Source organism: Gastrolobium bilobum, unplaced genomic scaffold (genome assembly GCF_033153095.1).
Source record: "Gastrolobium bilobum isolate Gb01-03AN ecotype WA unplaced genomic scaffold, APGP_CSIRO_Gbil_v1 utg2327, whole genome shotgun sequence".
Taxonomy (NCBI): domain Eukaryota; kingdom Viridiplantae; phylum Streptophyta; class Magnoliopsida; order Fabales; family Fabaceae; genus Gastrolobium; species Gastrolobium bilobum.
Window position 1 is genome coordinate 89,161 of NW_026896700.1, and position 19,921 is coordinate 109,081.

A 19,921-nucleotide genomic window follows, 5' to 3' on the forward strand; every position below is an offset into this window, starting at 1 on the left:
TGAAGCCTAGAAACTTGTCGGCGGGTACACCGAAAGTGCATTTGCTAGGATTAAGCCGCATATTGTACTTTCTCAACCTATCGAACACGCCTTAAAGGTCCGATAAGTGTTGTTCTGGCGTTCGCGACTTGGCGATCATGTCATCGATATAAACTTTGATGCTACCGCCAATTAAATCTTTGAACAGTTTATTCATCATCCGCTGATATGTGGCACTGGCATTCTTCAACCCAAAGGGCATCATGGTATAACAATAATTGGCGTTCTAGGAGATGAACGCCTTTTTATCTTGATCCTCCTGGAGCAGTGGGATTTGATTGTAACTAGAGTACGCATCCATGAATGATAGCATTTTGAAACCAGATGCATTATCGACCAACTGGTCGATGCTGGGAAAAGGATAAGCACCCTTGGGACATACCTTGTTCATGTTAGTGTAGTCGACACACATCCTCCACGCTCCATTTGGCTTTTTTACCAATACTGGGTTGGACAACCAAGTGGTGTACTTGATTTCCCTAATGAAGCCGACGTCATGGATTCTTTTAACTTCCTCATCAATGACCTTCTGGGTGTCGGGGCCAAACTTTCTCTTTTTCTGGGAAACAGGCTTTTCTTTGGGGTCCACAGATAACCGGTGGCAGCACACTTCAGGGTCGATGCCCGGCATGTCTGATGGTTTCCAAGCGAAAAGATCTCTGTTGTCTCGCAGCAGTTTGATCAATTTGCTTTTCATTTCTGGGTCAATGGTCTCCCCGATGGTTGTTGTATGATGATCAACATCGCCTAAGACGACATGTTCCAGCGCTCAATCTGGAGTGGGTCTAGCATGTTCCACCCGAGGGTCGTCCCTTGAATCAAATTCTACTAGGAAACATTGGTCATGCTCCTTCCCATTCCTGCTAGGGCTTCCTTCAATTGGCTGGGCTGTTATTTGTTGGGTTGTTGGTTGATCTCTGAAGGTAACCTTGGTCGCTGGTCTCAAGCATATATTGTAGCAGCTCCTGGCTACTGTTTGGTCTCTTTTACCGTTGCGACTTTGTTATCCCTGGCTACAAACTTCATTGCCAAGTGCGGGTGTGATACGCTCGCCTCGAAGGCGGCGAACATCCTTCTGCCAAGAATTGCGTTGTATGTTGATGGGGTGTCAAGCACCAGGAAATGGATGTCGGCTGACCTTGAAGTGCGTGGCGTTCCCATGGATAAACGCAGGTTTATCATTCCGAGCGGCTAGGTAACTGTTGCGTTGAAACCTCAGAGTTCACCTGCAACTGGGGTTAAGTCATTGACTGTAAACCCCAACGCCCTGAAACATGGTAAAAACAAAATGTCAGCAGAACTGCTGTGATCAACAAACACGCGATTGACGCCAAAATTGGTTATTATTGCTTGAATGACTAGGGGGTCATCATGTCCAGGAAGGACGTCGCCCAAACCATTGTAGTCCTACACGATTTTAGGCTTGGTTGGACCCGAATCAACTTGCACTTTGCTGATGACTTTGCCAACTACCGTCAAACATTGTTTCAAGTGTTTCTTCCTGGCGTTAGCTATTTCACTACCTCCGCTCAATCCGCCTGAGATTATGTTTATCACTCCGTGCTTGATGACAGCTGAGTCTTCATCATCTTCCTCCCTCTTCCTCTATTGCTTGGGCTAGCTTGCACTCTGCGGTCTCTTGGAGAGTCTTCTCTTCTGTCACGTTCATGGCGGGGCCAGTAACCGGATTGGTTAGTTCTTCTTCGTTCCAGTGACTTGCTACACTCACGGTGTCGCCTGCCAAAACCGACAGTACGGGCACCTTCACTCGCCCTCCTTTGAGCCCCGCCCTTGATAAGCTCGTCAATCTCATCTTTGAGGTGTCTGCATTCTTCAGTACTATGGTCGTTGTTGCGGTGGAATTTGCAGTATACAGTGACTTCCCTGGTCGGCTGTTGGTGCCGTGGGTTACTCTTGCGCTCTTCTTTGTATTCAGTTTACAGGACGCTGTGTGGTTGGCGTCCTGTGGTGTCACACCCCAAAGGGCGACTGACATATTTGGAGGGTTTGTGACCCTTCCTGCCTTCTTCCACGTGGTCTTTACATTTGCTGGCTCTCTTCTCTTGGTTGTGGGCGTCTTCGACTCGGCTCCCTTTGTCCTCTTCAATCTGCATAAACTCTTGAGCTTTTTTCTTGACCTCTTCTAGGTCGGTAATTTCATGGCGAGCAAGCTCGTAGGCGAACGCTCCTTGTCGCAAGCCTGATAGGAGTATATGCACTTGCACCTTAGGGTCCAGGCCTTGGACCTGCAAAGCCTCTTTATCAAAGCGGTCCAAAAAGGATCTAAGAGACTCCCCTGATTGTTGGCGAATCTTTTCAAGGGAGTGGACGAATTTAGGCACAGGGCGACTGGTTGCGAAATGGGTTTGGAACTTGCCTGCCAAATCATCCCATGACGCAATACTACCAGTTGACAAAGTGGTGTACCATGTCAATGCTCTCCCGCCCAGAAGCGTAGGGAAAGTCCTGCACATGAGGAGATCAGTCTCACCGTGAAGGGTCATCGCTGCTTCAAATTTTTGGATCCATTCGAAAGGATCAGTGTCACCAACATATGTAGCGATATTGGAAGGGCCTTTGAAACCAAGGGGTATGGGGGTTAGACGCAGGATATCAGTTAAGGGTTTGTTGCGTCCTGAAGTATTAGCATTACCCGTAAGTTCGGGTTGTGCGCATGCTGGTTTGGTGGTGGGCGAGGTGCATGTGGGGCTTCAACAGAGTAAGAGAGGGTTGGGGCTTGATGGGCCACATATTGTGGCAGGCCAGGATTCATACATGATCCTTGAGGTTGTGGAACGGCGCATTATGAGGCGGTATTGCGTAACCGTGGAATGGAAAACTAGTAGGGAAAGGTGGGCGGGTAAGGGGCGACCGCATGTGTAAGGTCCAGGGTGATATGGGGCAACCATAGGGATTCGATGATCATTATAAAGATGCACTGGCTGACTTCGGGCCGGTTGTAGATGATAAGCTGGTGGGATAGTTTGTGGGCTGGCGGCGGGAAATGGCGTTCTGAAACGAACTCCTGGTGGTGGCGGTTGAGTTGGGAGTAAGTTCTCTCCTTGGACTTCGCGTATGGCTACACGACGATTCAACTGTTCTACTCTAGCATCAGCTGCTGGAAACTATGGGTCAACAGACTGCAGCACCGGGGGGAGCGCCTCTCCTGCTGCTTGTTCAGCGGGGGCTGAGTGCATAGATGGTGGGGAGTTGGAATGAACTGTTTGCACATGACCTTCAGGGGTAACGGCTCTGGTCTGCTCTGCTCTTCTTGTCGTAATAGCCATGTTTAGCTGCCAGAAAATGAAATGCCTCTCGTAGATCTTTGGTAGGCAAATGGGAATAGAAGTTTATAGCTTCCCACAGACGGCGCCAATGCACCGTTGCGACTATAAGCCCACTATGTTCCCTTTGGGGATGGAGTCACTGTATGGATGATACCCTTAGCATAGGTAGAAACCAAGCTAAGAGGTATTGTTCCAAGTATGAAGCAAGCAATCAACAATGGAGTTAGGTGTGTATATGTGTGACTCAATGTAAATGGGCAGAATAACGATACATAAGATACCTTCTTGGTATATCAAGGGGGCTATTTATAGGAGAAGGTGATGTGAATCTTGTGTGGGTTGGTGAGGAGGGGGTCAACCCTCCTTGGGATCTGCTAAGGGTGGCAGGCGCTGCTGGGCGAGGCAGGCGCTGCTATGATAGCAGCTATGCGCCCCTTGTGTCTGGCGGTGTCAGCGTGCGACAAAGGGCAATTTCCTCTTATAGTATCTGGAGCGGTCGCCTTTGGGGGTTGGGTTCTCAAGACGGGACATTTTGGTGTTTCTCCTAGGGAGTGTCATCGTGTTGTCCTAGGGAGTGTCATCGTGTTGGGGGTTAGGGGGGCTGACATTCGGTAGGACTGACGTGGATTGAGAGTTGAGATTGGGCTTGGGTCTTTGGGCCGCTGAGTTGTTGGGCCATCCGGAACAAGTTCATTGCTTCACCTAAGTCCCTATACTTTTGGAAAACGCTACTTGCATCTTTTAGTTTATGAAGCGTACAAAAGATTGTCAGAATTTTATTTTATTTTTTTAAACGTCTTACTAAAGTTTAATTAGATTTAGTTGAGGAGTTCGAATTTAATTCACCACTAATATATTATCCAAACCTGTGTCACATTATTAAAATGGACTTAACCTTTCATGTTATTAGTATAGTTAAACTCTTTTAATTGTATGAGAATGCATAATTAAATAATAGTTTCAATCCTTTTTATATTTAATTAGATTTTTATATTCATGAACAGTCAAAATCATAATCAATCAGACAGGGCGCCGGTATCAATAATACCAATGACGTAGTTATTATTCCCTTGCGATGCATGAATTTACAACATTTAATTAAGTACCAATTTTTATTTAGTAAAAAAGGAAAAACCATAGTGTAAAATATTTTACTACATAATAAGTCTTCAAATCCTATTAATCGCATTGTTATAAATTGGATCATTAAAAACCCATAATCTATAAAAATAACAAAATAATATTACATTTAGTTATCTTCAAAACACGAATTACCCATTATTTGCACTCATTGAGGATCAAGCTTCAATTAAAACGCATGAAGGCCAACCCAATTCATGTAATTTCGTATCAATAATCTAATCCAAGTAAAGGAGGTGAAAATACACTTGCTTTTTAGGATAGTGTCTTCAGTGGCCAAGGAATAGCACCTATGCATACAGGATCCACTATCATCCAGCACAAGGCATTGAGGACCAGCGAATCTTATCCAATTTTTTCTCAGCTTCATCATCATCACACAACAGTCACCTTTCAAGGAAGTTTATGAATCTACTAAGGCACAGGCTCTGGAAAACTAACATAGTTTCACCATCAACTTGGAGGAAAACTTTCCAATATGTTCTCTATGAGCTGTGATGCTTTCACTGGCTCTGTCACAAAACAGAAAGGACTTCTGCAATGTAACCTAACATAGCAGTAGCTCATGCAGAACATGGACCACCACCACCATGTCCAGAATCATTTATATTCACATTTGAAGATGGATCAATCTCCCCAGAAGACATGGAAGAATCAAAAGGAGTGGCAGTTAAGGAAGATTTTGCATCTGAATATAGTTTTTATATCTACGCGCACAGATTTAGTTGACTCCATCTCAGATACAATAATATTATTCTGTGATCTCTCATGAGCCATATAGTTCACTGGCGCAGCCATATCATCAGAACCTGTACTTACCTGTCCTTGAGGAAAGCTTCCAACACTAATATAGGTTTTGACAGACTGATCCTGATCCAGAGGCAAGCTAGACAATGTATTTTGGGAACTGCAAGTATCATCACAATCATTCAAGGTTATCTCTTCTGTCACTGCAGAGAGTTCTTTAGCTATCTTAACAGCATGTAAATCCCTGTAAGCACCACAGGTTTTCTAGGATGGGAACTTCAACTTAAACCCCTTTGCAAAGTCACTAGTAAATGTTGAACAGGGTTCATTCGCCGCAAAACTGTATGATTATGATTTCTGTACCAATGCATAACACTAAATTTTCAATGAATCCAAACTGGGGCTGTTACCCACAATGTCCAATCCAACAAGACATGTTCAACCATATCTGCATTTGACAAGACAATGCAATTTGAAATTTCAGCAGCAATATCAGTATTTTCCATCTCTGAAATGTGACTAGACGAATCTTTTTGTACAGAAAAATCATCCATGTCCCCATGAGATTGCATGTCAAATAATGACATTCTAAGATGCAGGAAAAGAGCAAGCAGACGGTAGCTCCAATATGTTTGCATGTCCTAAAGATTTTAAGGATATTGATGAAGAGCACATGCAAGTAGATTAAGGGCCACATATCCGTAGTTTCTGCAGCTTCCACAAGAGCAAGGACATGTTCCATCCCACCTATAGGACAGATAGTCTCTCCAATCACACCTTGCTTACTGATGTAAATATCTCCACAGAGATGTCCAAAATGTGGAATACCCTGCAACCCCCAAAATGGCAATAAAACTGAGATTGATTAAACAACTCCAATAGGAAAAAGAAACAAAAGCAGTAACTTTCTAAATTTAGTCACACACATCCAATAGGAGAAGCAGACAATTCCACTCAGGATCAATCAGATTGAGCATTGAAAAGCTGCTTGACAATCAAAAGAATTCTGTAGAAGTTCCATCAAATGCAAAAGTTAAGTTTCATTACAGAAAGCTGTAAAGAAAGGTTTCCAAGTCTCTCCAAATCCCAGACAATTCCACTCCCATCTACCTTTAGATCTCCCTGCTTGCTGGTACTATCCAGTCTCTGACCATTAGCAGCCTAAGTCAAATCATCATCTAATTAATCTAATATGGAAAAGCCCTCTATATCCTCTACCAAGTATATACATAAAACAAATACAGTCTGGTGTAAGCACTTCATTAAAAAGATAGCAAGGACGTAGTTTCCAAATCAAGTCACTAACTCTAGCATTTCCAAGTTCCAACTGACATCCCAATAGTGACCTGAAAAGGTTTACCAGGTGGGGATGACAAATATCCTAATTTCCTAGGGTGTCTTAGCTTTCCATTTAGATAAACATATGCATTACTAGCTTGAAACAGCCCAGCAAGAGCATTTGGTTTGCGGGGAATGACTAACAAGGTGATGCCATCTTCCTTGTTAACTTAAGAGTACATCTGATAGCATTTCACACTGATTTTCACTTTATTTGCATAAGATGACAAGAAATAACCAAGAGGATATCTTTTTGTCACAATATTCAAATCCTAGAACTACACCAACCTGCCTCCGGAAAGCAAGAACATAAGTTTCTAAATATATCATTTCAATCTAGCTTAGGGATGCTGTTGACCATTTGAACATGATAGTGAAGTGATAAAGCTGAACATAAACTACATGATAATAACATATAAACATCAAGTATGAGATCAGCAATGCAAGAAAAGTTCTTTAAAACAAAAAAAAGAAGTATTGATTGAAAAGTTAACGACAGATCATATGATGCTTGCAGATGTATGTGCTTACATTGTCGTTGACCAAAAGAAGACCAAGTATCTAGATCTAGAATCATATAAGCAGCAACAGCATGAATATTCAACCATCAGAGCACAAAATGCTCAAACTACTCAACATAAGCAATATTTATAACATTTTCATCACTATCGTTACTGCAAACAAATGTACCTCCCTTTACCTGCATAGCATGTCTATGAAGTTGTATATATATTGTGCAATGGAACAAGTCCTTCCTTATAACGAGAAAAAATAATCCACGATCCCTTGGCATCCATTTGAAAAAGCAACTGAAGTGACTCATCCTCTATCTAGCTCTGTACTGCTGCTGGATGGCTTGCTAGTGCTTTCACGATCTGCACAACACCTCCCTCTACCTGCATAAGCAAAATAGTTGAAAATGAAAATTAAGAAAGCACACATAACTTGGATTATCCCAATTATTTAATCATAAACAAGCCATGTAATCTATGTTCTATGGTAAGTGATTGGACTAAGAAAATATAAAGCTTATGTAAAAATAACAATTAAGCTAAAGTCTCCAATTAGATGCTAACATATTCAATTTATCAAAGATTTCAGGCTCAAGGTTGTCATAAACAAAGGGGGAAAAAACTCTTTAAAAAAAAAATCGTGTGTCATTCAATTATGTTTAAAAACAGAAACAGATAAACAAGGTGTACATATATCATGGAGTGAAAGGAACCTCAAGCTGGCGGTTTTCAGTTAGATCCACATTATTTCCAGTTCTTTCATTTCTCCTTTATATTTTCATCCAGCATCTGAAGAGCAGAACCTCTTCTTTTACTGCAATTCCCAAAATTTAAAAAAAGCATAAAACCTTCATTGTTCCTTTTTTTTAAATAAATTTTTTTCTTCTTAGTTTTCATTTCCCCATAGTTTGCTTCATATTTATTTTTAGTTTTACTGTAGCCTCAAGCCTGTTTGCCAGTAATGCCTTACCTATCAAACAACATTATATTGTCTAAAATTTATCATTGCTCATCTAACATCCCAAGGCCCAAAATGCAGCCACAAAATCAGATCAATAATTTGTCATCTTCTGATTACTTATCCATCCATCATTAGCACAGAGAAATGATAATAGCACCAGTGAAATTGAAGAAAGCATACCTTAAACTTGCTTCATTACAAAAATTTACAATGTTTGTATTGTGTCCAGGATCAACCAAAAGCAGCATATTGTGGGGGACAAAATTCATTTGCATCTATCATCAGTGTTCTAAGAAGACGAGGATGAATAATGAAGGCATCACCCGTTAACTACTTTTTCAGACCTATTTTGAGTACAGAATTCCTTATACAAATCAAAACTTTTTTGCCATTTAGACATCTGTCTCTTCAATAGATCGTATACCTTTAAACCCTGGGGTTCAAGCTTCTTCACAGGAGCATCAAACCTCAACTCAATAGGGCAAAGATCATCAAATATCTCTTGCCCAACAGATTCAGTCTGCTCAATGGACTTCTTCTCCGGAATATGAAAAATAAATGTATCATAAATTTCATCACTACAAACAGAATTTCCCAGTACAAGATCTGGGGCACTGCAACTGAATGCAACCGGACGGTATCTATAAAAAGATTTTGGTTTTGAAGAACCAACCCATGTTTCCTCTCCATCATCAGCAAGTGAGACTGCATGATCATCAAAGTGCATAGAACCAACAGGTGAAACAGCAATCTCAGCAGCCACCCGCCTAACTTCTTTGTATTTGAGGTCAAGCTCTGCTTCGATGGAAAATTTACCTCCTTCCAAATCTGAGCACCCATTTTGAAATTCATTAAGCACAAGTAGAACAGGAAAAGGAATAACTGGACCTACAATGCAATCATTGCTGTGAGGTGAAGATTTCCTTAAAAAGAACGGAGGCAATTGAGGAAGGTTTGGAACAGCTAAAAATTGCAAAGCTACACTATTTTGGTCTGGGTCTGTAACAACTTCACGACATTCAGAATAACTAAAAAATGCCAACTGTAATAGCTCCAACGGCAAGTCAGCCCACAATCTTCTTAAAGCAACCTCATGGTAGCTTGCTGGTAGCTTGACATCTTTAAAAACTGCAGTAATTGCAGGACATGATCTTGATTGGCCAAATCCACAAGCATTTAATTTCTCACACAATAACTCATGCACTTCTGTACCAAAAGGTTCCTTGTCCTGAGCATCTCTACAGGTATCATTTAGTTTTGTAACTAGGAATTGAGTAAGATTACCACTAGCATATGCATAAAGACAATTGAATTTTAAGTAATTAAAAACTTTAGAAAACTTGTATTTCTCATCACTCATGGGATACAAAAAGTGTCGGTCCAAACATAATTCTTGTTCGAGGCAATCTGCTAAGTTTCTAGCTGGAGCCCAAGAGGCATGATATCTCTGCAATTCAAACTTTCCTGAGGACATTAGCCTTACCAGAGTAAAACCACCATGTTCATTTGGTTCACAAAGTAAGGCAGCAAGGTCATTGCTTAAAATGCCAAATCCCAAAACTATCTCTTTCTTTAGCTGCCAATCAATCCACTCAGGAAGAGCATCCTTTGACATCTCTTTCCTTAAGAGACAACTTCCACAATGACACTCGCAACTAGATAAATTGATCTCAAATGGAAGCCCCCAAGCACAAAAGGTGGTGTTAATCTTCGAAAGCTTCAAAGCAATAGATCCTTTTTGAAATGGCAATGAATGTCCATAGCAGAAGATATTGATCTCAGAATTCCAAAACGATCCCAATAAAATGCAAAATCCAGATTCAGAAGCCAACTTAAAAGTATTTTCCCTTGAGTGGGACCTCAACAAAGACAAGCTTAATGCAGTTATGTAGCATGGTTTGTCAATACCATGCACCCATTGTAATACTGGCATCAAAGGCTTTCTTACATCACATAGAAGTAAAAGACTGCTAGAAGCCACAGTAAAGAAGAAGTTCTCAGGACCAGCCCTTGACAAGGCAAGAAACTGCTCATTTTCATTTGGAGCATACATACGCAATGTCTCAATTTTCATTAGGCAACTCACATTACATTCTTTTAATCTCACGTCAACTAAAAAAATGGCATCAGATCGTGCAACAATCAAAATCCTTGGGTGCCAACTAAATTCACAACTCAGCCATGCCATGTTTTCAGAAATACCCAAATCATTCCATGAAACTCTCAACCTAGTCCCCTTGAAACTCGCACTTGAACTATGAGACTCCAAATCAAACAAGAATAACTGACCACTTTCTAGCAGAACCAGGCTTTCTTCCAATATATGAGGACTCCAACAAGCATGCACAACAGGGCAAGTCTTGAATACTTTACCACCAAGATAAAACACATTGGGCCTCTCCAAAATCAAATTGTGCTTCACAGCAAACCAATGAACAGAATAGAGCGTAGAAACCAACAAATACCCAATAACAGGGGAAGGATTATCTGTCAAACAAGAGATTCCAAGACCAAAATCAGCAACTGGGTTCAGTGAAATCCTCAAGATTCGGTGTGAGGATCCACTAGCAGCCTGAAAAAAATCGCCATTGCTGTCAAGCTGAATATGCAATTTGGAATCCTTAACATGCAGCATAAAAAACCCAACTTTCTCATCATTGACACCAGTTGGGAAGAAAACAACGACGTTTGGGCAATTGGGGTACTTGAGGAGGTGGATGCGAGTGTGGAGGAAATAGGAACCAGTGTCATTTTCATGGTGGGAAGTAAAAAGGGAGGCAATGGAGGAAGCGGTGGAGGGAAGAACAGAAGAAGGGTCAGAGGAAAGAAGGAAGCGAGAGGGTAAGAGGTGAGGAGGGAGATGAAGAGGGGGCAAGAGAGAGGTTGAAGAGAAGAGAAGGGTGAGTGAGTGAGGATCAGGGTTAAAGAGGAGGGGACCCAGTCCCATTTCAGCAGATTCAGAATCAGATAGAAGAAGGGGGGATACAGTGGATGCACCTATCGGGAAGAAGGGCTTCCATTCATCTGAGAATTCCATTGCAACTAGTACCAACACCAACCAAGATTAAACACTGTTGTGGTAAATAAAGCTGCACAAAAATTAATAGTTAATAAGTAGTTATATGGGTAATTGAGTGGTAAAGTAAAAGTAAACAAGAGCCAGCAATTCGGGCCAATCCGTCTCAACCAGCTTTTAACCCAACAAATACAGGACAGGATAGGTTGATTTGCATTTTATAAAGGGGTGGAAAACACCAAATCATCCCATTTTATGACGGATTGGCGAGTCAAAACACTTAAATAATAAAACCTTAAAAGTTAAAATACAATTGCAATTTAATCAAGCCAATAAAACACATGTATAGTCTTGATTGAAAAGGGAAAAATAGAAAATAAAAGCCAATTGTGGATAAAGAAAGGAAAGCTTCTACAGTAGCCTGACCTCCACACACAACACAAACTGTACACAAAACACATATTTGATTATATTAAAATCCTATGTTTATGTTCTATTGTGTTTAATTAGAAGGACATAGCAACAAAGACATACAGAACATAGCTGCACAGGAGCAAAAGAGCAAAAGATCTTCTCCTAACAACTATTTAATATTTATAGAAGTATGAGAATCTGAACTGTTTATATATAAAAAGAATATGAACAATAAAATAATATACCTAACTTCAAAAGAATATGAACTATCCAGTATGGATCTTCTCATCTCTAAAACTTAGGGGGGGAAATCCATTCTATGTTATACCTAACTTCACTTGAAGTACCATTATAATAGTTAAATGTAAAAGAATACGTTGTGTATTGATATGTGTCAGGGAATTACAATATATAGCGACCCTAATGGGCTTAAGTGTAAGGCCCAAACCTATTCCTAATACAGTCAAACCTAATCCTAATACAGTCAGAATACAGTCAGAATATTTACGGATAAGACAGAATCCAATCATATCTAATCATATCTAATCATATCATATCTAATATTCTAACACTCCCCCTCAAGCTGGTGCGAATATATTATGAGCACCAAGCTTGTTACAAATGTATTCAACCCGAGGACCTCTAAGAGCTTTAGTGAAAACATCTGCTAGTTGATTAGACGAGTTGACAAAAGCTGTCTTGATTTCTCCTGACTGAATCTTTTCCCGAATGAAGTGACAATCAATCTCTATATGTTTGGTCCTCTCATGAAAAACAGGATTAGAGGATATATGTAGCGCAGCTTGATTATCACAGATGAGTGTCATGGGTTGTTTCTGTTCACAAAGATGAAGCTCCTGAATCAACTGCTTTAACCAGATCAACTCACAGGTAGTATTTGCCATTGCACGATACTCAGCTTCTGCACTAGATCGGGAAACAACAGGTTGTTTCTTGCTTTTCCATGAGATTAAGTTTCCTCCGAAGAAGACACAATAACCAGAAGTAGAGCGTCTGTCCGAGGGTGATCCTGCCCAATCAGCATCTGAGTAACCACAAATTTCTGTATTTCCCTGATCCGAATACAACAAACCTTTTCCTGGTGCTCCTTTGATGTATCGGAGGATCCTCACAGCAGCATCCCAATGTGAATCACAAGGGGAATCAAGGAACTGACTAGCCGTACTGACAGCGAAAGAAATATCTGGCCTAGTCACAGTAAGATAATTGAGCTTCCCAATCAGCCTCCGATAACGTCCAGGATCAGATAACGGCTCCCCTTGTCTGGGCAATAACTTAACATTAAGATCCATGGGTGTATCAACTGGTTTACACCCCAACATACCAGTCTCTTCTAGGATATCCAAGGCATACTTCCTTTGACAGATAGAAATGCCCTGTCTAGATTGCGCCACCTCAATTCCCAAGAAGTAACGCAGCTTCCCAAGGTCCTTTGTTTGAAATGCACTGAATAAATGTTGTTTTAACTGACGGATTCTGTCTTGATCACTTCCGGTGATGATGATGTCATCAACATAGACTAACAAATAGATGCACTTGTTAGGAGATGTAATTCTATAGAATACAGAATGGTCAACTTTACTGCGAATCAGGCCAAACGCCTGTACAGCAGAACTAAAGCGACTGAACCATGCTCGAGGAGACTGCTTGAGACCATATAAGGATTTTCGAAGACGACATACCTTCCCAGACTCCCCCTGAGGAACAAAACCAGGTGGTTGCTCCATGTAAACTTCTTGTAAATCACCATGAAGAAAGGCATTTTTTATGTCAACTTGAAGGAGTGGCCAGTGACGAACAGCAGCAAGGGCAAGAAATAGGCGGACGGACGCCATCTTAGCGACTGGAGAGAATGTATCGCTATAATCAAGACCAAATATTTGAGTAAAACCCTTGGCAACTAGGCGTGCCTTGAGACGATCAACATGGCCATCAGGTCCAACTTTCACAGTAAACACCCAACGACAACCAACTATAGACTTCTCTGGAGGAGCAGAAACAAGGTCCCAAGTGCCATTGGTATGAAGTGCGGTCATCTCATCAAGCATCGCTTGGCGCCATCTGGATGGCAAAGTGCTTCACCTGTGGTCTTAGGAATAGAAACAGAAGAAAGACTAGAAACAAAGGTGAAATGAGGAGGAGAAAGACGATCATAGCTCAAGAAGGTATAAAGAGGATAAGGGTTACGAGTAGTACGTGTACCTTTTCTTTGAGCAATGGGAAGAGCCTCTGGTGAAGGATCCGGAGGGGAAGAATCAACTGCAGGGGGCAATGAGTCAGCAGGGGTCGAGTCGACTGGAGGTACTGTGTTACGACGCTGATAAGTGAGAAGTGGACGGTTCTCAGGTACTGGAGCAATAGGTGATTGCTTATCTGGAGTAGAAGCAGCTGCATCTGGCAAAGACAAGTCAAGAAAAGGAACAGGAAGAACATGATCAACCTGTGACAATGGAGATGGGATAGAATTAAAGGGTTGTTGATCAAGAAAGGTGACATCAGCAGAAACTAAGTAACGCTTGAGATCAGGAGAGTAACAACGATAACCCTTTTGAAGACGAGAATAACCCAGAAAAATGCATTTAAAGGCTTTGGATGTTAACTTATCCTTACCAGGAGTGAGATCATGAACAAAACAGGTACAACCAAAAACATGTGGGGATAGAGGAAAGAGAGGAACATCCGGAAACAATAAGTTATGAGGAATATCATTATTAAGCACAAATGAAGGCATGCGGTTGATGAGAAAGCAAGAAGCAAGGACTGCATCAGCCCAGAAGTGAAGAGGAACATGCATGTGAATAAGAAGAGTCCTGGCAATCTCAATGAGATGTCTATTCTTACGTTCAGCTACTCCATTTTGTTGTGGAGTGTGAGGAAAAGTGGTTTGGTGTAAAGTACCCTGTGTGGCTAAGAAATGAGAAAAGTCAACAGAAACATATTCCTTAGCATTATCACTACGTAAAATACGAATAGAAGCACCAAATTGAGTATGAATTTCAGCAGAAAACCTTTGATAAATAGAAAACAACTCAGATCGGTTTTTCATTAAATAAATCCAAGTACAACGGGAGAAATCATCAATAAAGGTAACAAAATACCGAAACCCTAAAACAGACACACTTCGACTAGGACCCCAAACATCTGAATGAATAATTGAAAAAGGAGCATCAGCTCGCTTATTGACACGATTAGCAAAGGAGGAGCGGATGTGCTTTCCTTGCTGACATGACTGACAATCTAAAGTTTGAAGACCGGATAAAAGAGGAACCATCTTCTGCAATTTCGCAAGACTAGGATGCCCAAGACGACTGTGGATGAGTTGTGGAGATTCTGTGAGAGAACAAGCAACTGAAGGACTCGGCACATCAAGGTAGAAGAGACCCCGTGACTCACGGCCCACTCCAATCATTTTCCCCGTACCCGGGTCCTGCACAGAAACAGATTGGTTTGAGAATGTGACAATACAATTAAGAGAATTGATCAATTTACTAACAGGTATTAAGTTATAAGGGATGTGAGGAATGTAATAGACAGATGTCAAGGTCAATGAGGAGGTTGGACAGATTTGTCCAATCCCATGAACGGGGGGCCTTAGTTCCATCAGCAAGAGTAAAAGAGGGTAAATTTTCAGAATATGTAAGGGAAGAAAAGAGTTCCTTATTACCACAGAGGTGATCGGTAGCACCTGAGTCAAATATCCAAGGACCAAGTGATGCAGAATGAGAAACACAAGCAACAGGATTACCAGTTTCTGAAGCGGAGGCCTGAGATTGAGGAGAGGACTTCCTGAGAAGGGCCTGGAATGCTACATATTCTTCAGAGGAGAGAGAGACTGTACCATTTGAAGCAGTATCCGATTGAGCTATATTAGCAGCAAAAGAAGGTCGCATGTGAGGATACTTTGTGTAGCAGCGTTCCTCATAATGACCAAGTTGCTGACAGTAATGACAACGAGGTCGCTGACCACGTCCGACTGGACCTCCTGGGCCACAACCTCCTGGGCACAGCCTTCTGGGCCTCTACCACGACCACGTCCACCTCCAATATTCCCGCAAAAATCAGTACGGGAAACTAGAGCAGTAGAATCAACAGCAGAAGACGATGCAGGAGCAGATTTCTTATTCAAATTCAGAAGACGCTGATACGTCATGGATAGATCAGGCTCCCCACTAGTCAAGATAGTATCACGGACATTATCATATTCTTCGGGAAGGCCAGAAAGTGTGGCAACCATAAAGAGACGTTCCACTTGTTTCCGATATGCAGTAGCATCAGTAGGGTATGGCAGCATATCCAAATATGCCTGCATCAAAGAGCCACTCTTGCCAATATATGTCTCCATCTGAATGTCGGATGATTTGCTCAATTCCATAAACTGGGAGATGATGAAATAGAGTTGCTGAACATCATTAGTGTAGAGGTTTTTTGCTTCCTCCCATACTTCAGTGCAAGTTTGAAAGGAATAAAAGATATCCAAGACGATCGGATCAATGGATTGCCAGAGGATACTCAGAAGCTGGTTGTCAATCTTTTCCCAATCAGACTTGTCCTCCTTAGGGACATCAGTAGACTTAGTCATGAGATGGTTCCCATATCCTTGTCCAAAGAACCAAACTCGAACAGAGGTGGCCCAATTCTTGTAATTAACAGATCCCTTCAATTTTGAAGAGGTAATGGACCCAATATTGGTAGAGATGATATTGGGAGAATTTCTCACAGGAGGAGATGCAGACTTGACCTCCGAATGAATTGGAGGGTTTGCTGCCATAGTATTAAATCACAAAGATATAAACCGAATAAAGAGAAACGAACCTGATCACCATTCAAGAAGAGGTGCGCACAAAAAGTCAGACCCACAAAGAACCAACCACAGATCCAGAAAGAGGAGGAGAAGACGAGCTTCTCTGTCCAAGACCGGCCGGAAAAAGCCGCTGGAATAGTGCTCACGCGCCGATAGAAGGTGGCGCGTGAAGCCCACGCGCAGAGAAGACTGGAGGCGCGTGAGAGCGCGTGACAACTCCGATGGTGGCCGGACTTCCACAGATCAGGTCGCCGGGAGGAGAGAGTGCTGTTTGCGTTCGTTCCAGTCTGAAAACTCGCCAGAAAAGTACTCCGGCAGCCTGAACAGTGGCTGACGGTGGCTCTGGTGACTGTTTGGGGATGTGGACACGTGCAGAAGATGCCTGGAGAGGACTTACAGTCCTTGATGTCTTGCCGGAAGGACGCACGGCAAAGAGAAGATGACTCCTAAGCAGTGGGCTTAGGTTTTAAAGCGAAGAACAAGATTTCTAAGCGGAAGCGAGGGTTCCCAGAACGAAATAGCTCTGGTACCAAGTTAAATGTAAAAGAATACGTTGTGTATTGATCTGTGTCAGGGAATTACAATATATAGAGACCCTAATGGGCTTAAGTGTAAGGCCCAAACCTATTCCTAATACAGTCAAACCTAATCCTAATACAGTCAGAATACAGTCAGAATACAGTCAGAATATTTACGGATAAGACAGAATCCAATCATATCTAATCATATCTAATCATATCATATCTAATATTCTAACAATAATCAACGAAAGATCAACTTTTTGAAAAGTCTGTCTATTCATACAACTATTTGAGACAAGAGATATCCATCAATTCCTTATGCTAAGTTTTAATATAGGTCTACAAGATTGGAACTCTTAGTTAAACTATGCAAGCACAAGTTATTCGTATGAATATACCGCATCGAATTTAATGATCTCTCAATAGAACTATAAGAACATGTAAAGCTCAGCCAGAAACTCCAACTTTGAACCAAGACTAAGATATCTACATTTTCTTCCCTACGAACAAAAGGTGGTGCAATTCCAAAAACAAGAAAACATCAGTATCCTCAGTAGTCTTTGAATGCAACCAACTCCCTTTCTGGCCATTTAAAAAAGTGTTACAATTCGCAATTGATTTCATTTGACATCAATATCTATGGTATTGTCTAACATATACCGTTCTAACAGAGGAAGGAAAAGGGAGGTGTCGGGTCATGTAGGAAAAAAAAATACATAAATCTTAGGGACATAGAAAGCCAAAGGATACTTTTTTCAATCTACTACTAACAAAATAGATGCAAATTACATAATCAATTAGGTGGATGAAGATATAGTTGCCAGGTAAGTCTCACATAACCAAACAAGCTTTCAGATGAAACAAACAAGGGAATTCATGATGGTGGGCATTCACAAACACTATAGAATAAAGTCAAACAAGTAATGAGGTTTAATTTGTCCAAGTGTGGCACCCATAGTACTTTTATAAATAAATTACCTAGTCACCATTACTCAAAGCTATTAAGGTATTAACTAACTATTCCCAACTCAAGTTGCGGAAAATCTTTTTAAAACTATGCATAACTTACGTTTCCTTGTTTCTTATGTTTTAAACTTTCATGAGATTGTTAACGGATTTTTTTAGAATATGCCCCAAACATTGATGCTCTTTGATGGTTAGCTCCTCCATTAACTATAATATTGTCTCCTAAAAAGAAAGAAAAAAAGTTATAAATTTCTCGCAATCTTGAAATCTGAAACTCTCTTTATTGAGATATCCTCCAATTACATTACATTATTGAAAATGATATCTCATCTTAAGTTTAATCAAAGAAAAAACATCATATAAAAAAAAGAGGAAGCCTTCGATATCAAATACAAAAAAAAGAGAGTTAAAAAAACAAAAAACAAAAAAGGCACGCAAGTAACAGCATCATATAAAAAAAACATCATCATCATCAAAAAAAAAAAAAATCCTCAAAGTAGAGGGAGTGAGTTAATAATATAAAGGATGTTTATGGTTTTAAGGAAAAAAAGAAAAGAAAAAGAACAGAGCTAAAAACCTTAGAACAGAAGTTACAGAACAGTGAGAGAGGGGGAATCACGAAGTTACAGAAGTTGTCGTCTGTCGCAGGTCGCTGGTCTTCGCAGGTTGCAGGTCACAAACGAGTCACGAAGAGGTTTCGTCGAAGGGAAACCCATCAACAACACAACGAAGCAAACTCATCCATAAAAAAGAACAACAACGCTCGTGGAGTAAATCTTTATTTTCAAAAAGATTTCTTTTCTGTCTATAACAACGAAGTTTTTATAAAACTAGGGTTTACCATTTATATTTTTTTTTCAAAAATATTTTTTCGCCACAATTACATATAAAATACTTTTTTTTAGAAATAGACAGAGAATATTATACATGTATTTTCTCAAGCTTATTATATTTATTCCTTTCTAATATTATTATATTGTTGAGATTTTAATCTAAAAATATTAGAAATAAATGGGTAAAATATACATAAAAAAATAGGCATAATATCTTATTATTTTTTAAAGCCACAAATATTGACTTAATAAAAAACCACAATAGTGAAATTTTGTTCGACTTAACTCGAAGGTATAGTAGCTCAGTTGGAAGGTTGATTGAGCTTAAGAGGTCGGATTCTTGTGACCGATGAGGTCATGTGTTCGAGGTTTAGGAGAAGCATTTTGGGGCCGTGGTGAAGTCCAATGACACTCCCAAGCCACGAAAGGATTAATCTTATCCTATGAGGTAGGGACACCCTGAGTTTACTTAAAAATAAAAAATTGTTCGACTTTTGTTTTTTTATTTAAATACTTGTTTAAAATGCTAGGAGAAGCATTTTAGGGCCGGTGGTGAAGTCCAATGACGCTCCCAAGCTACGAAGGGATTAATCTCATCCTACGAGGTGGGGACACCCTGAGTTTACTTAAAAAAAAAAAATTGTTCGACTTTTGTTTTTTTATTTAAATACTTGTTTAAAATGGGAGGTAGATTGTAGTTACAATATGTTAATTCTATCTACTTATCTCTGATACTGTTATATCACAAAAGAAAAGGAAAAAAAATAATAAAAATTAAATGAAATTATGATCTAATAATATTGAATATTAGCAGATAAGATAAGGAGTTTGCATTTGTCATTTAACATGACACAACAAACTTTCTTACATACATAATATTTTGTGGGGCCCACACTTTTTGAAGAAAAAAGAAAAAAGAAATTACGACACATAAAGCAAATCTCTATAACATTACACAATCATTTTTCCTGCGACATAAAATAAATATAAAACAACATTTCCGTCTTATGGGCCTGGTTAACCATAATGGGACGCAACAGCTTTATTTCTTTATAAGCATTTGAGTCATGAAGCAACATTTCCTGTATTTATTTGTTAACTGCTTTATAGTTTTTTTCTGTTGACAAGTCACTTGATCTTTTTGACTCTTTAGCTTCTTTGTTTTGCTTAGCTTAAGACTTCGGATTGTTTTATCCATTATTCCTTCTTCTTTTTTGGTTAAATTATCCATTATTCTTTGTGAACGAATGACAATGACTTACAATTAACTATAATTTAAATAAGTTAGTTTTTTCTTAAATATTATGGGGGCAAAATACTAATAC

At 40.2% G+C, this 19,921-nt stretch overlaps 2 protein-coding genes across 2 annotated transcripts; both read right to left on the reverse strand.

Annotated features, from left to right (window-relative positions):
* Positions 1-1,976: 1,976 nt before the first annotated feature.
* LOC133301496 (uncharacterized) lies at positions 1,977-2,543 on the reverse strand. Its single transcript, XM_061501130.1, has one exon. It carries the CDS (start codon positions 2,541-2,543, stop codon positions 1,977-1,979), a length of 567 nt encoding a protein of 188 aa, XP_061357114.1.
* A 1,954-nt stretch (positions 2,544-4,497) lies between these two features.
* On the reverse strand, positions 4,498-18,509 carry LOC133301492 (uncharacterized). Its single transcript, XM_061501125.1, has 4 exons — positions 18,341-18,509; positions 8,205-11,113; positions 7,252-7,447; positions 4,498-6,042 (listed from the first exon to the last, which is right to left on the reverse strand). The coding sequence occupies exon 2, from the start codon at positions 11,059-11,061 to the stop codon at positions 8,344-8,346; it is 2,718 nt and encodes a 905-aa protein (XP_061357109.1). The 5' UTR covers positions 11,062-11,113; positions 18,341-18,509; the 3' UTR covers positions 4,498-6,042; positions 7,252-7,447; positions 8,205-8,343.
* Between the last annotated feature and the right edge of the window lie 1,412 nt (positions 18,510-19,921).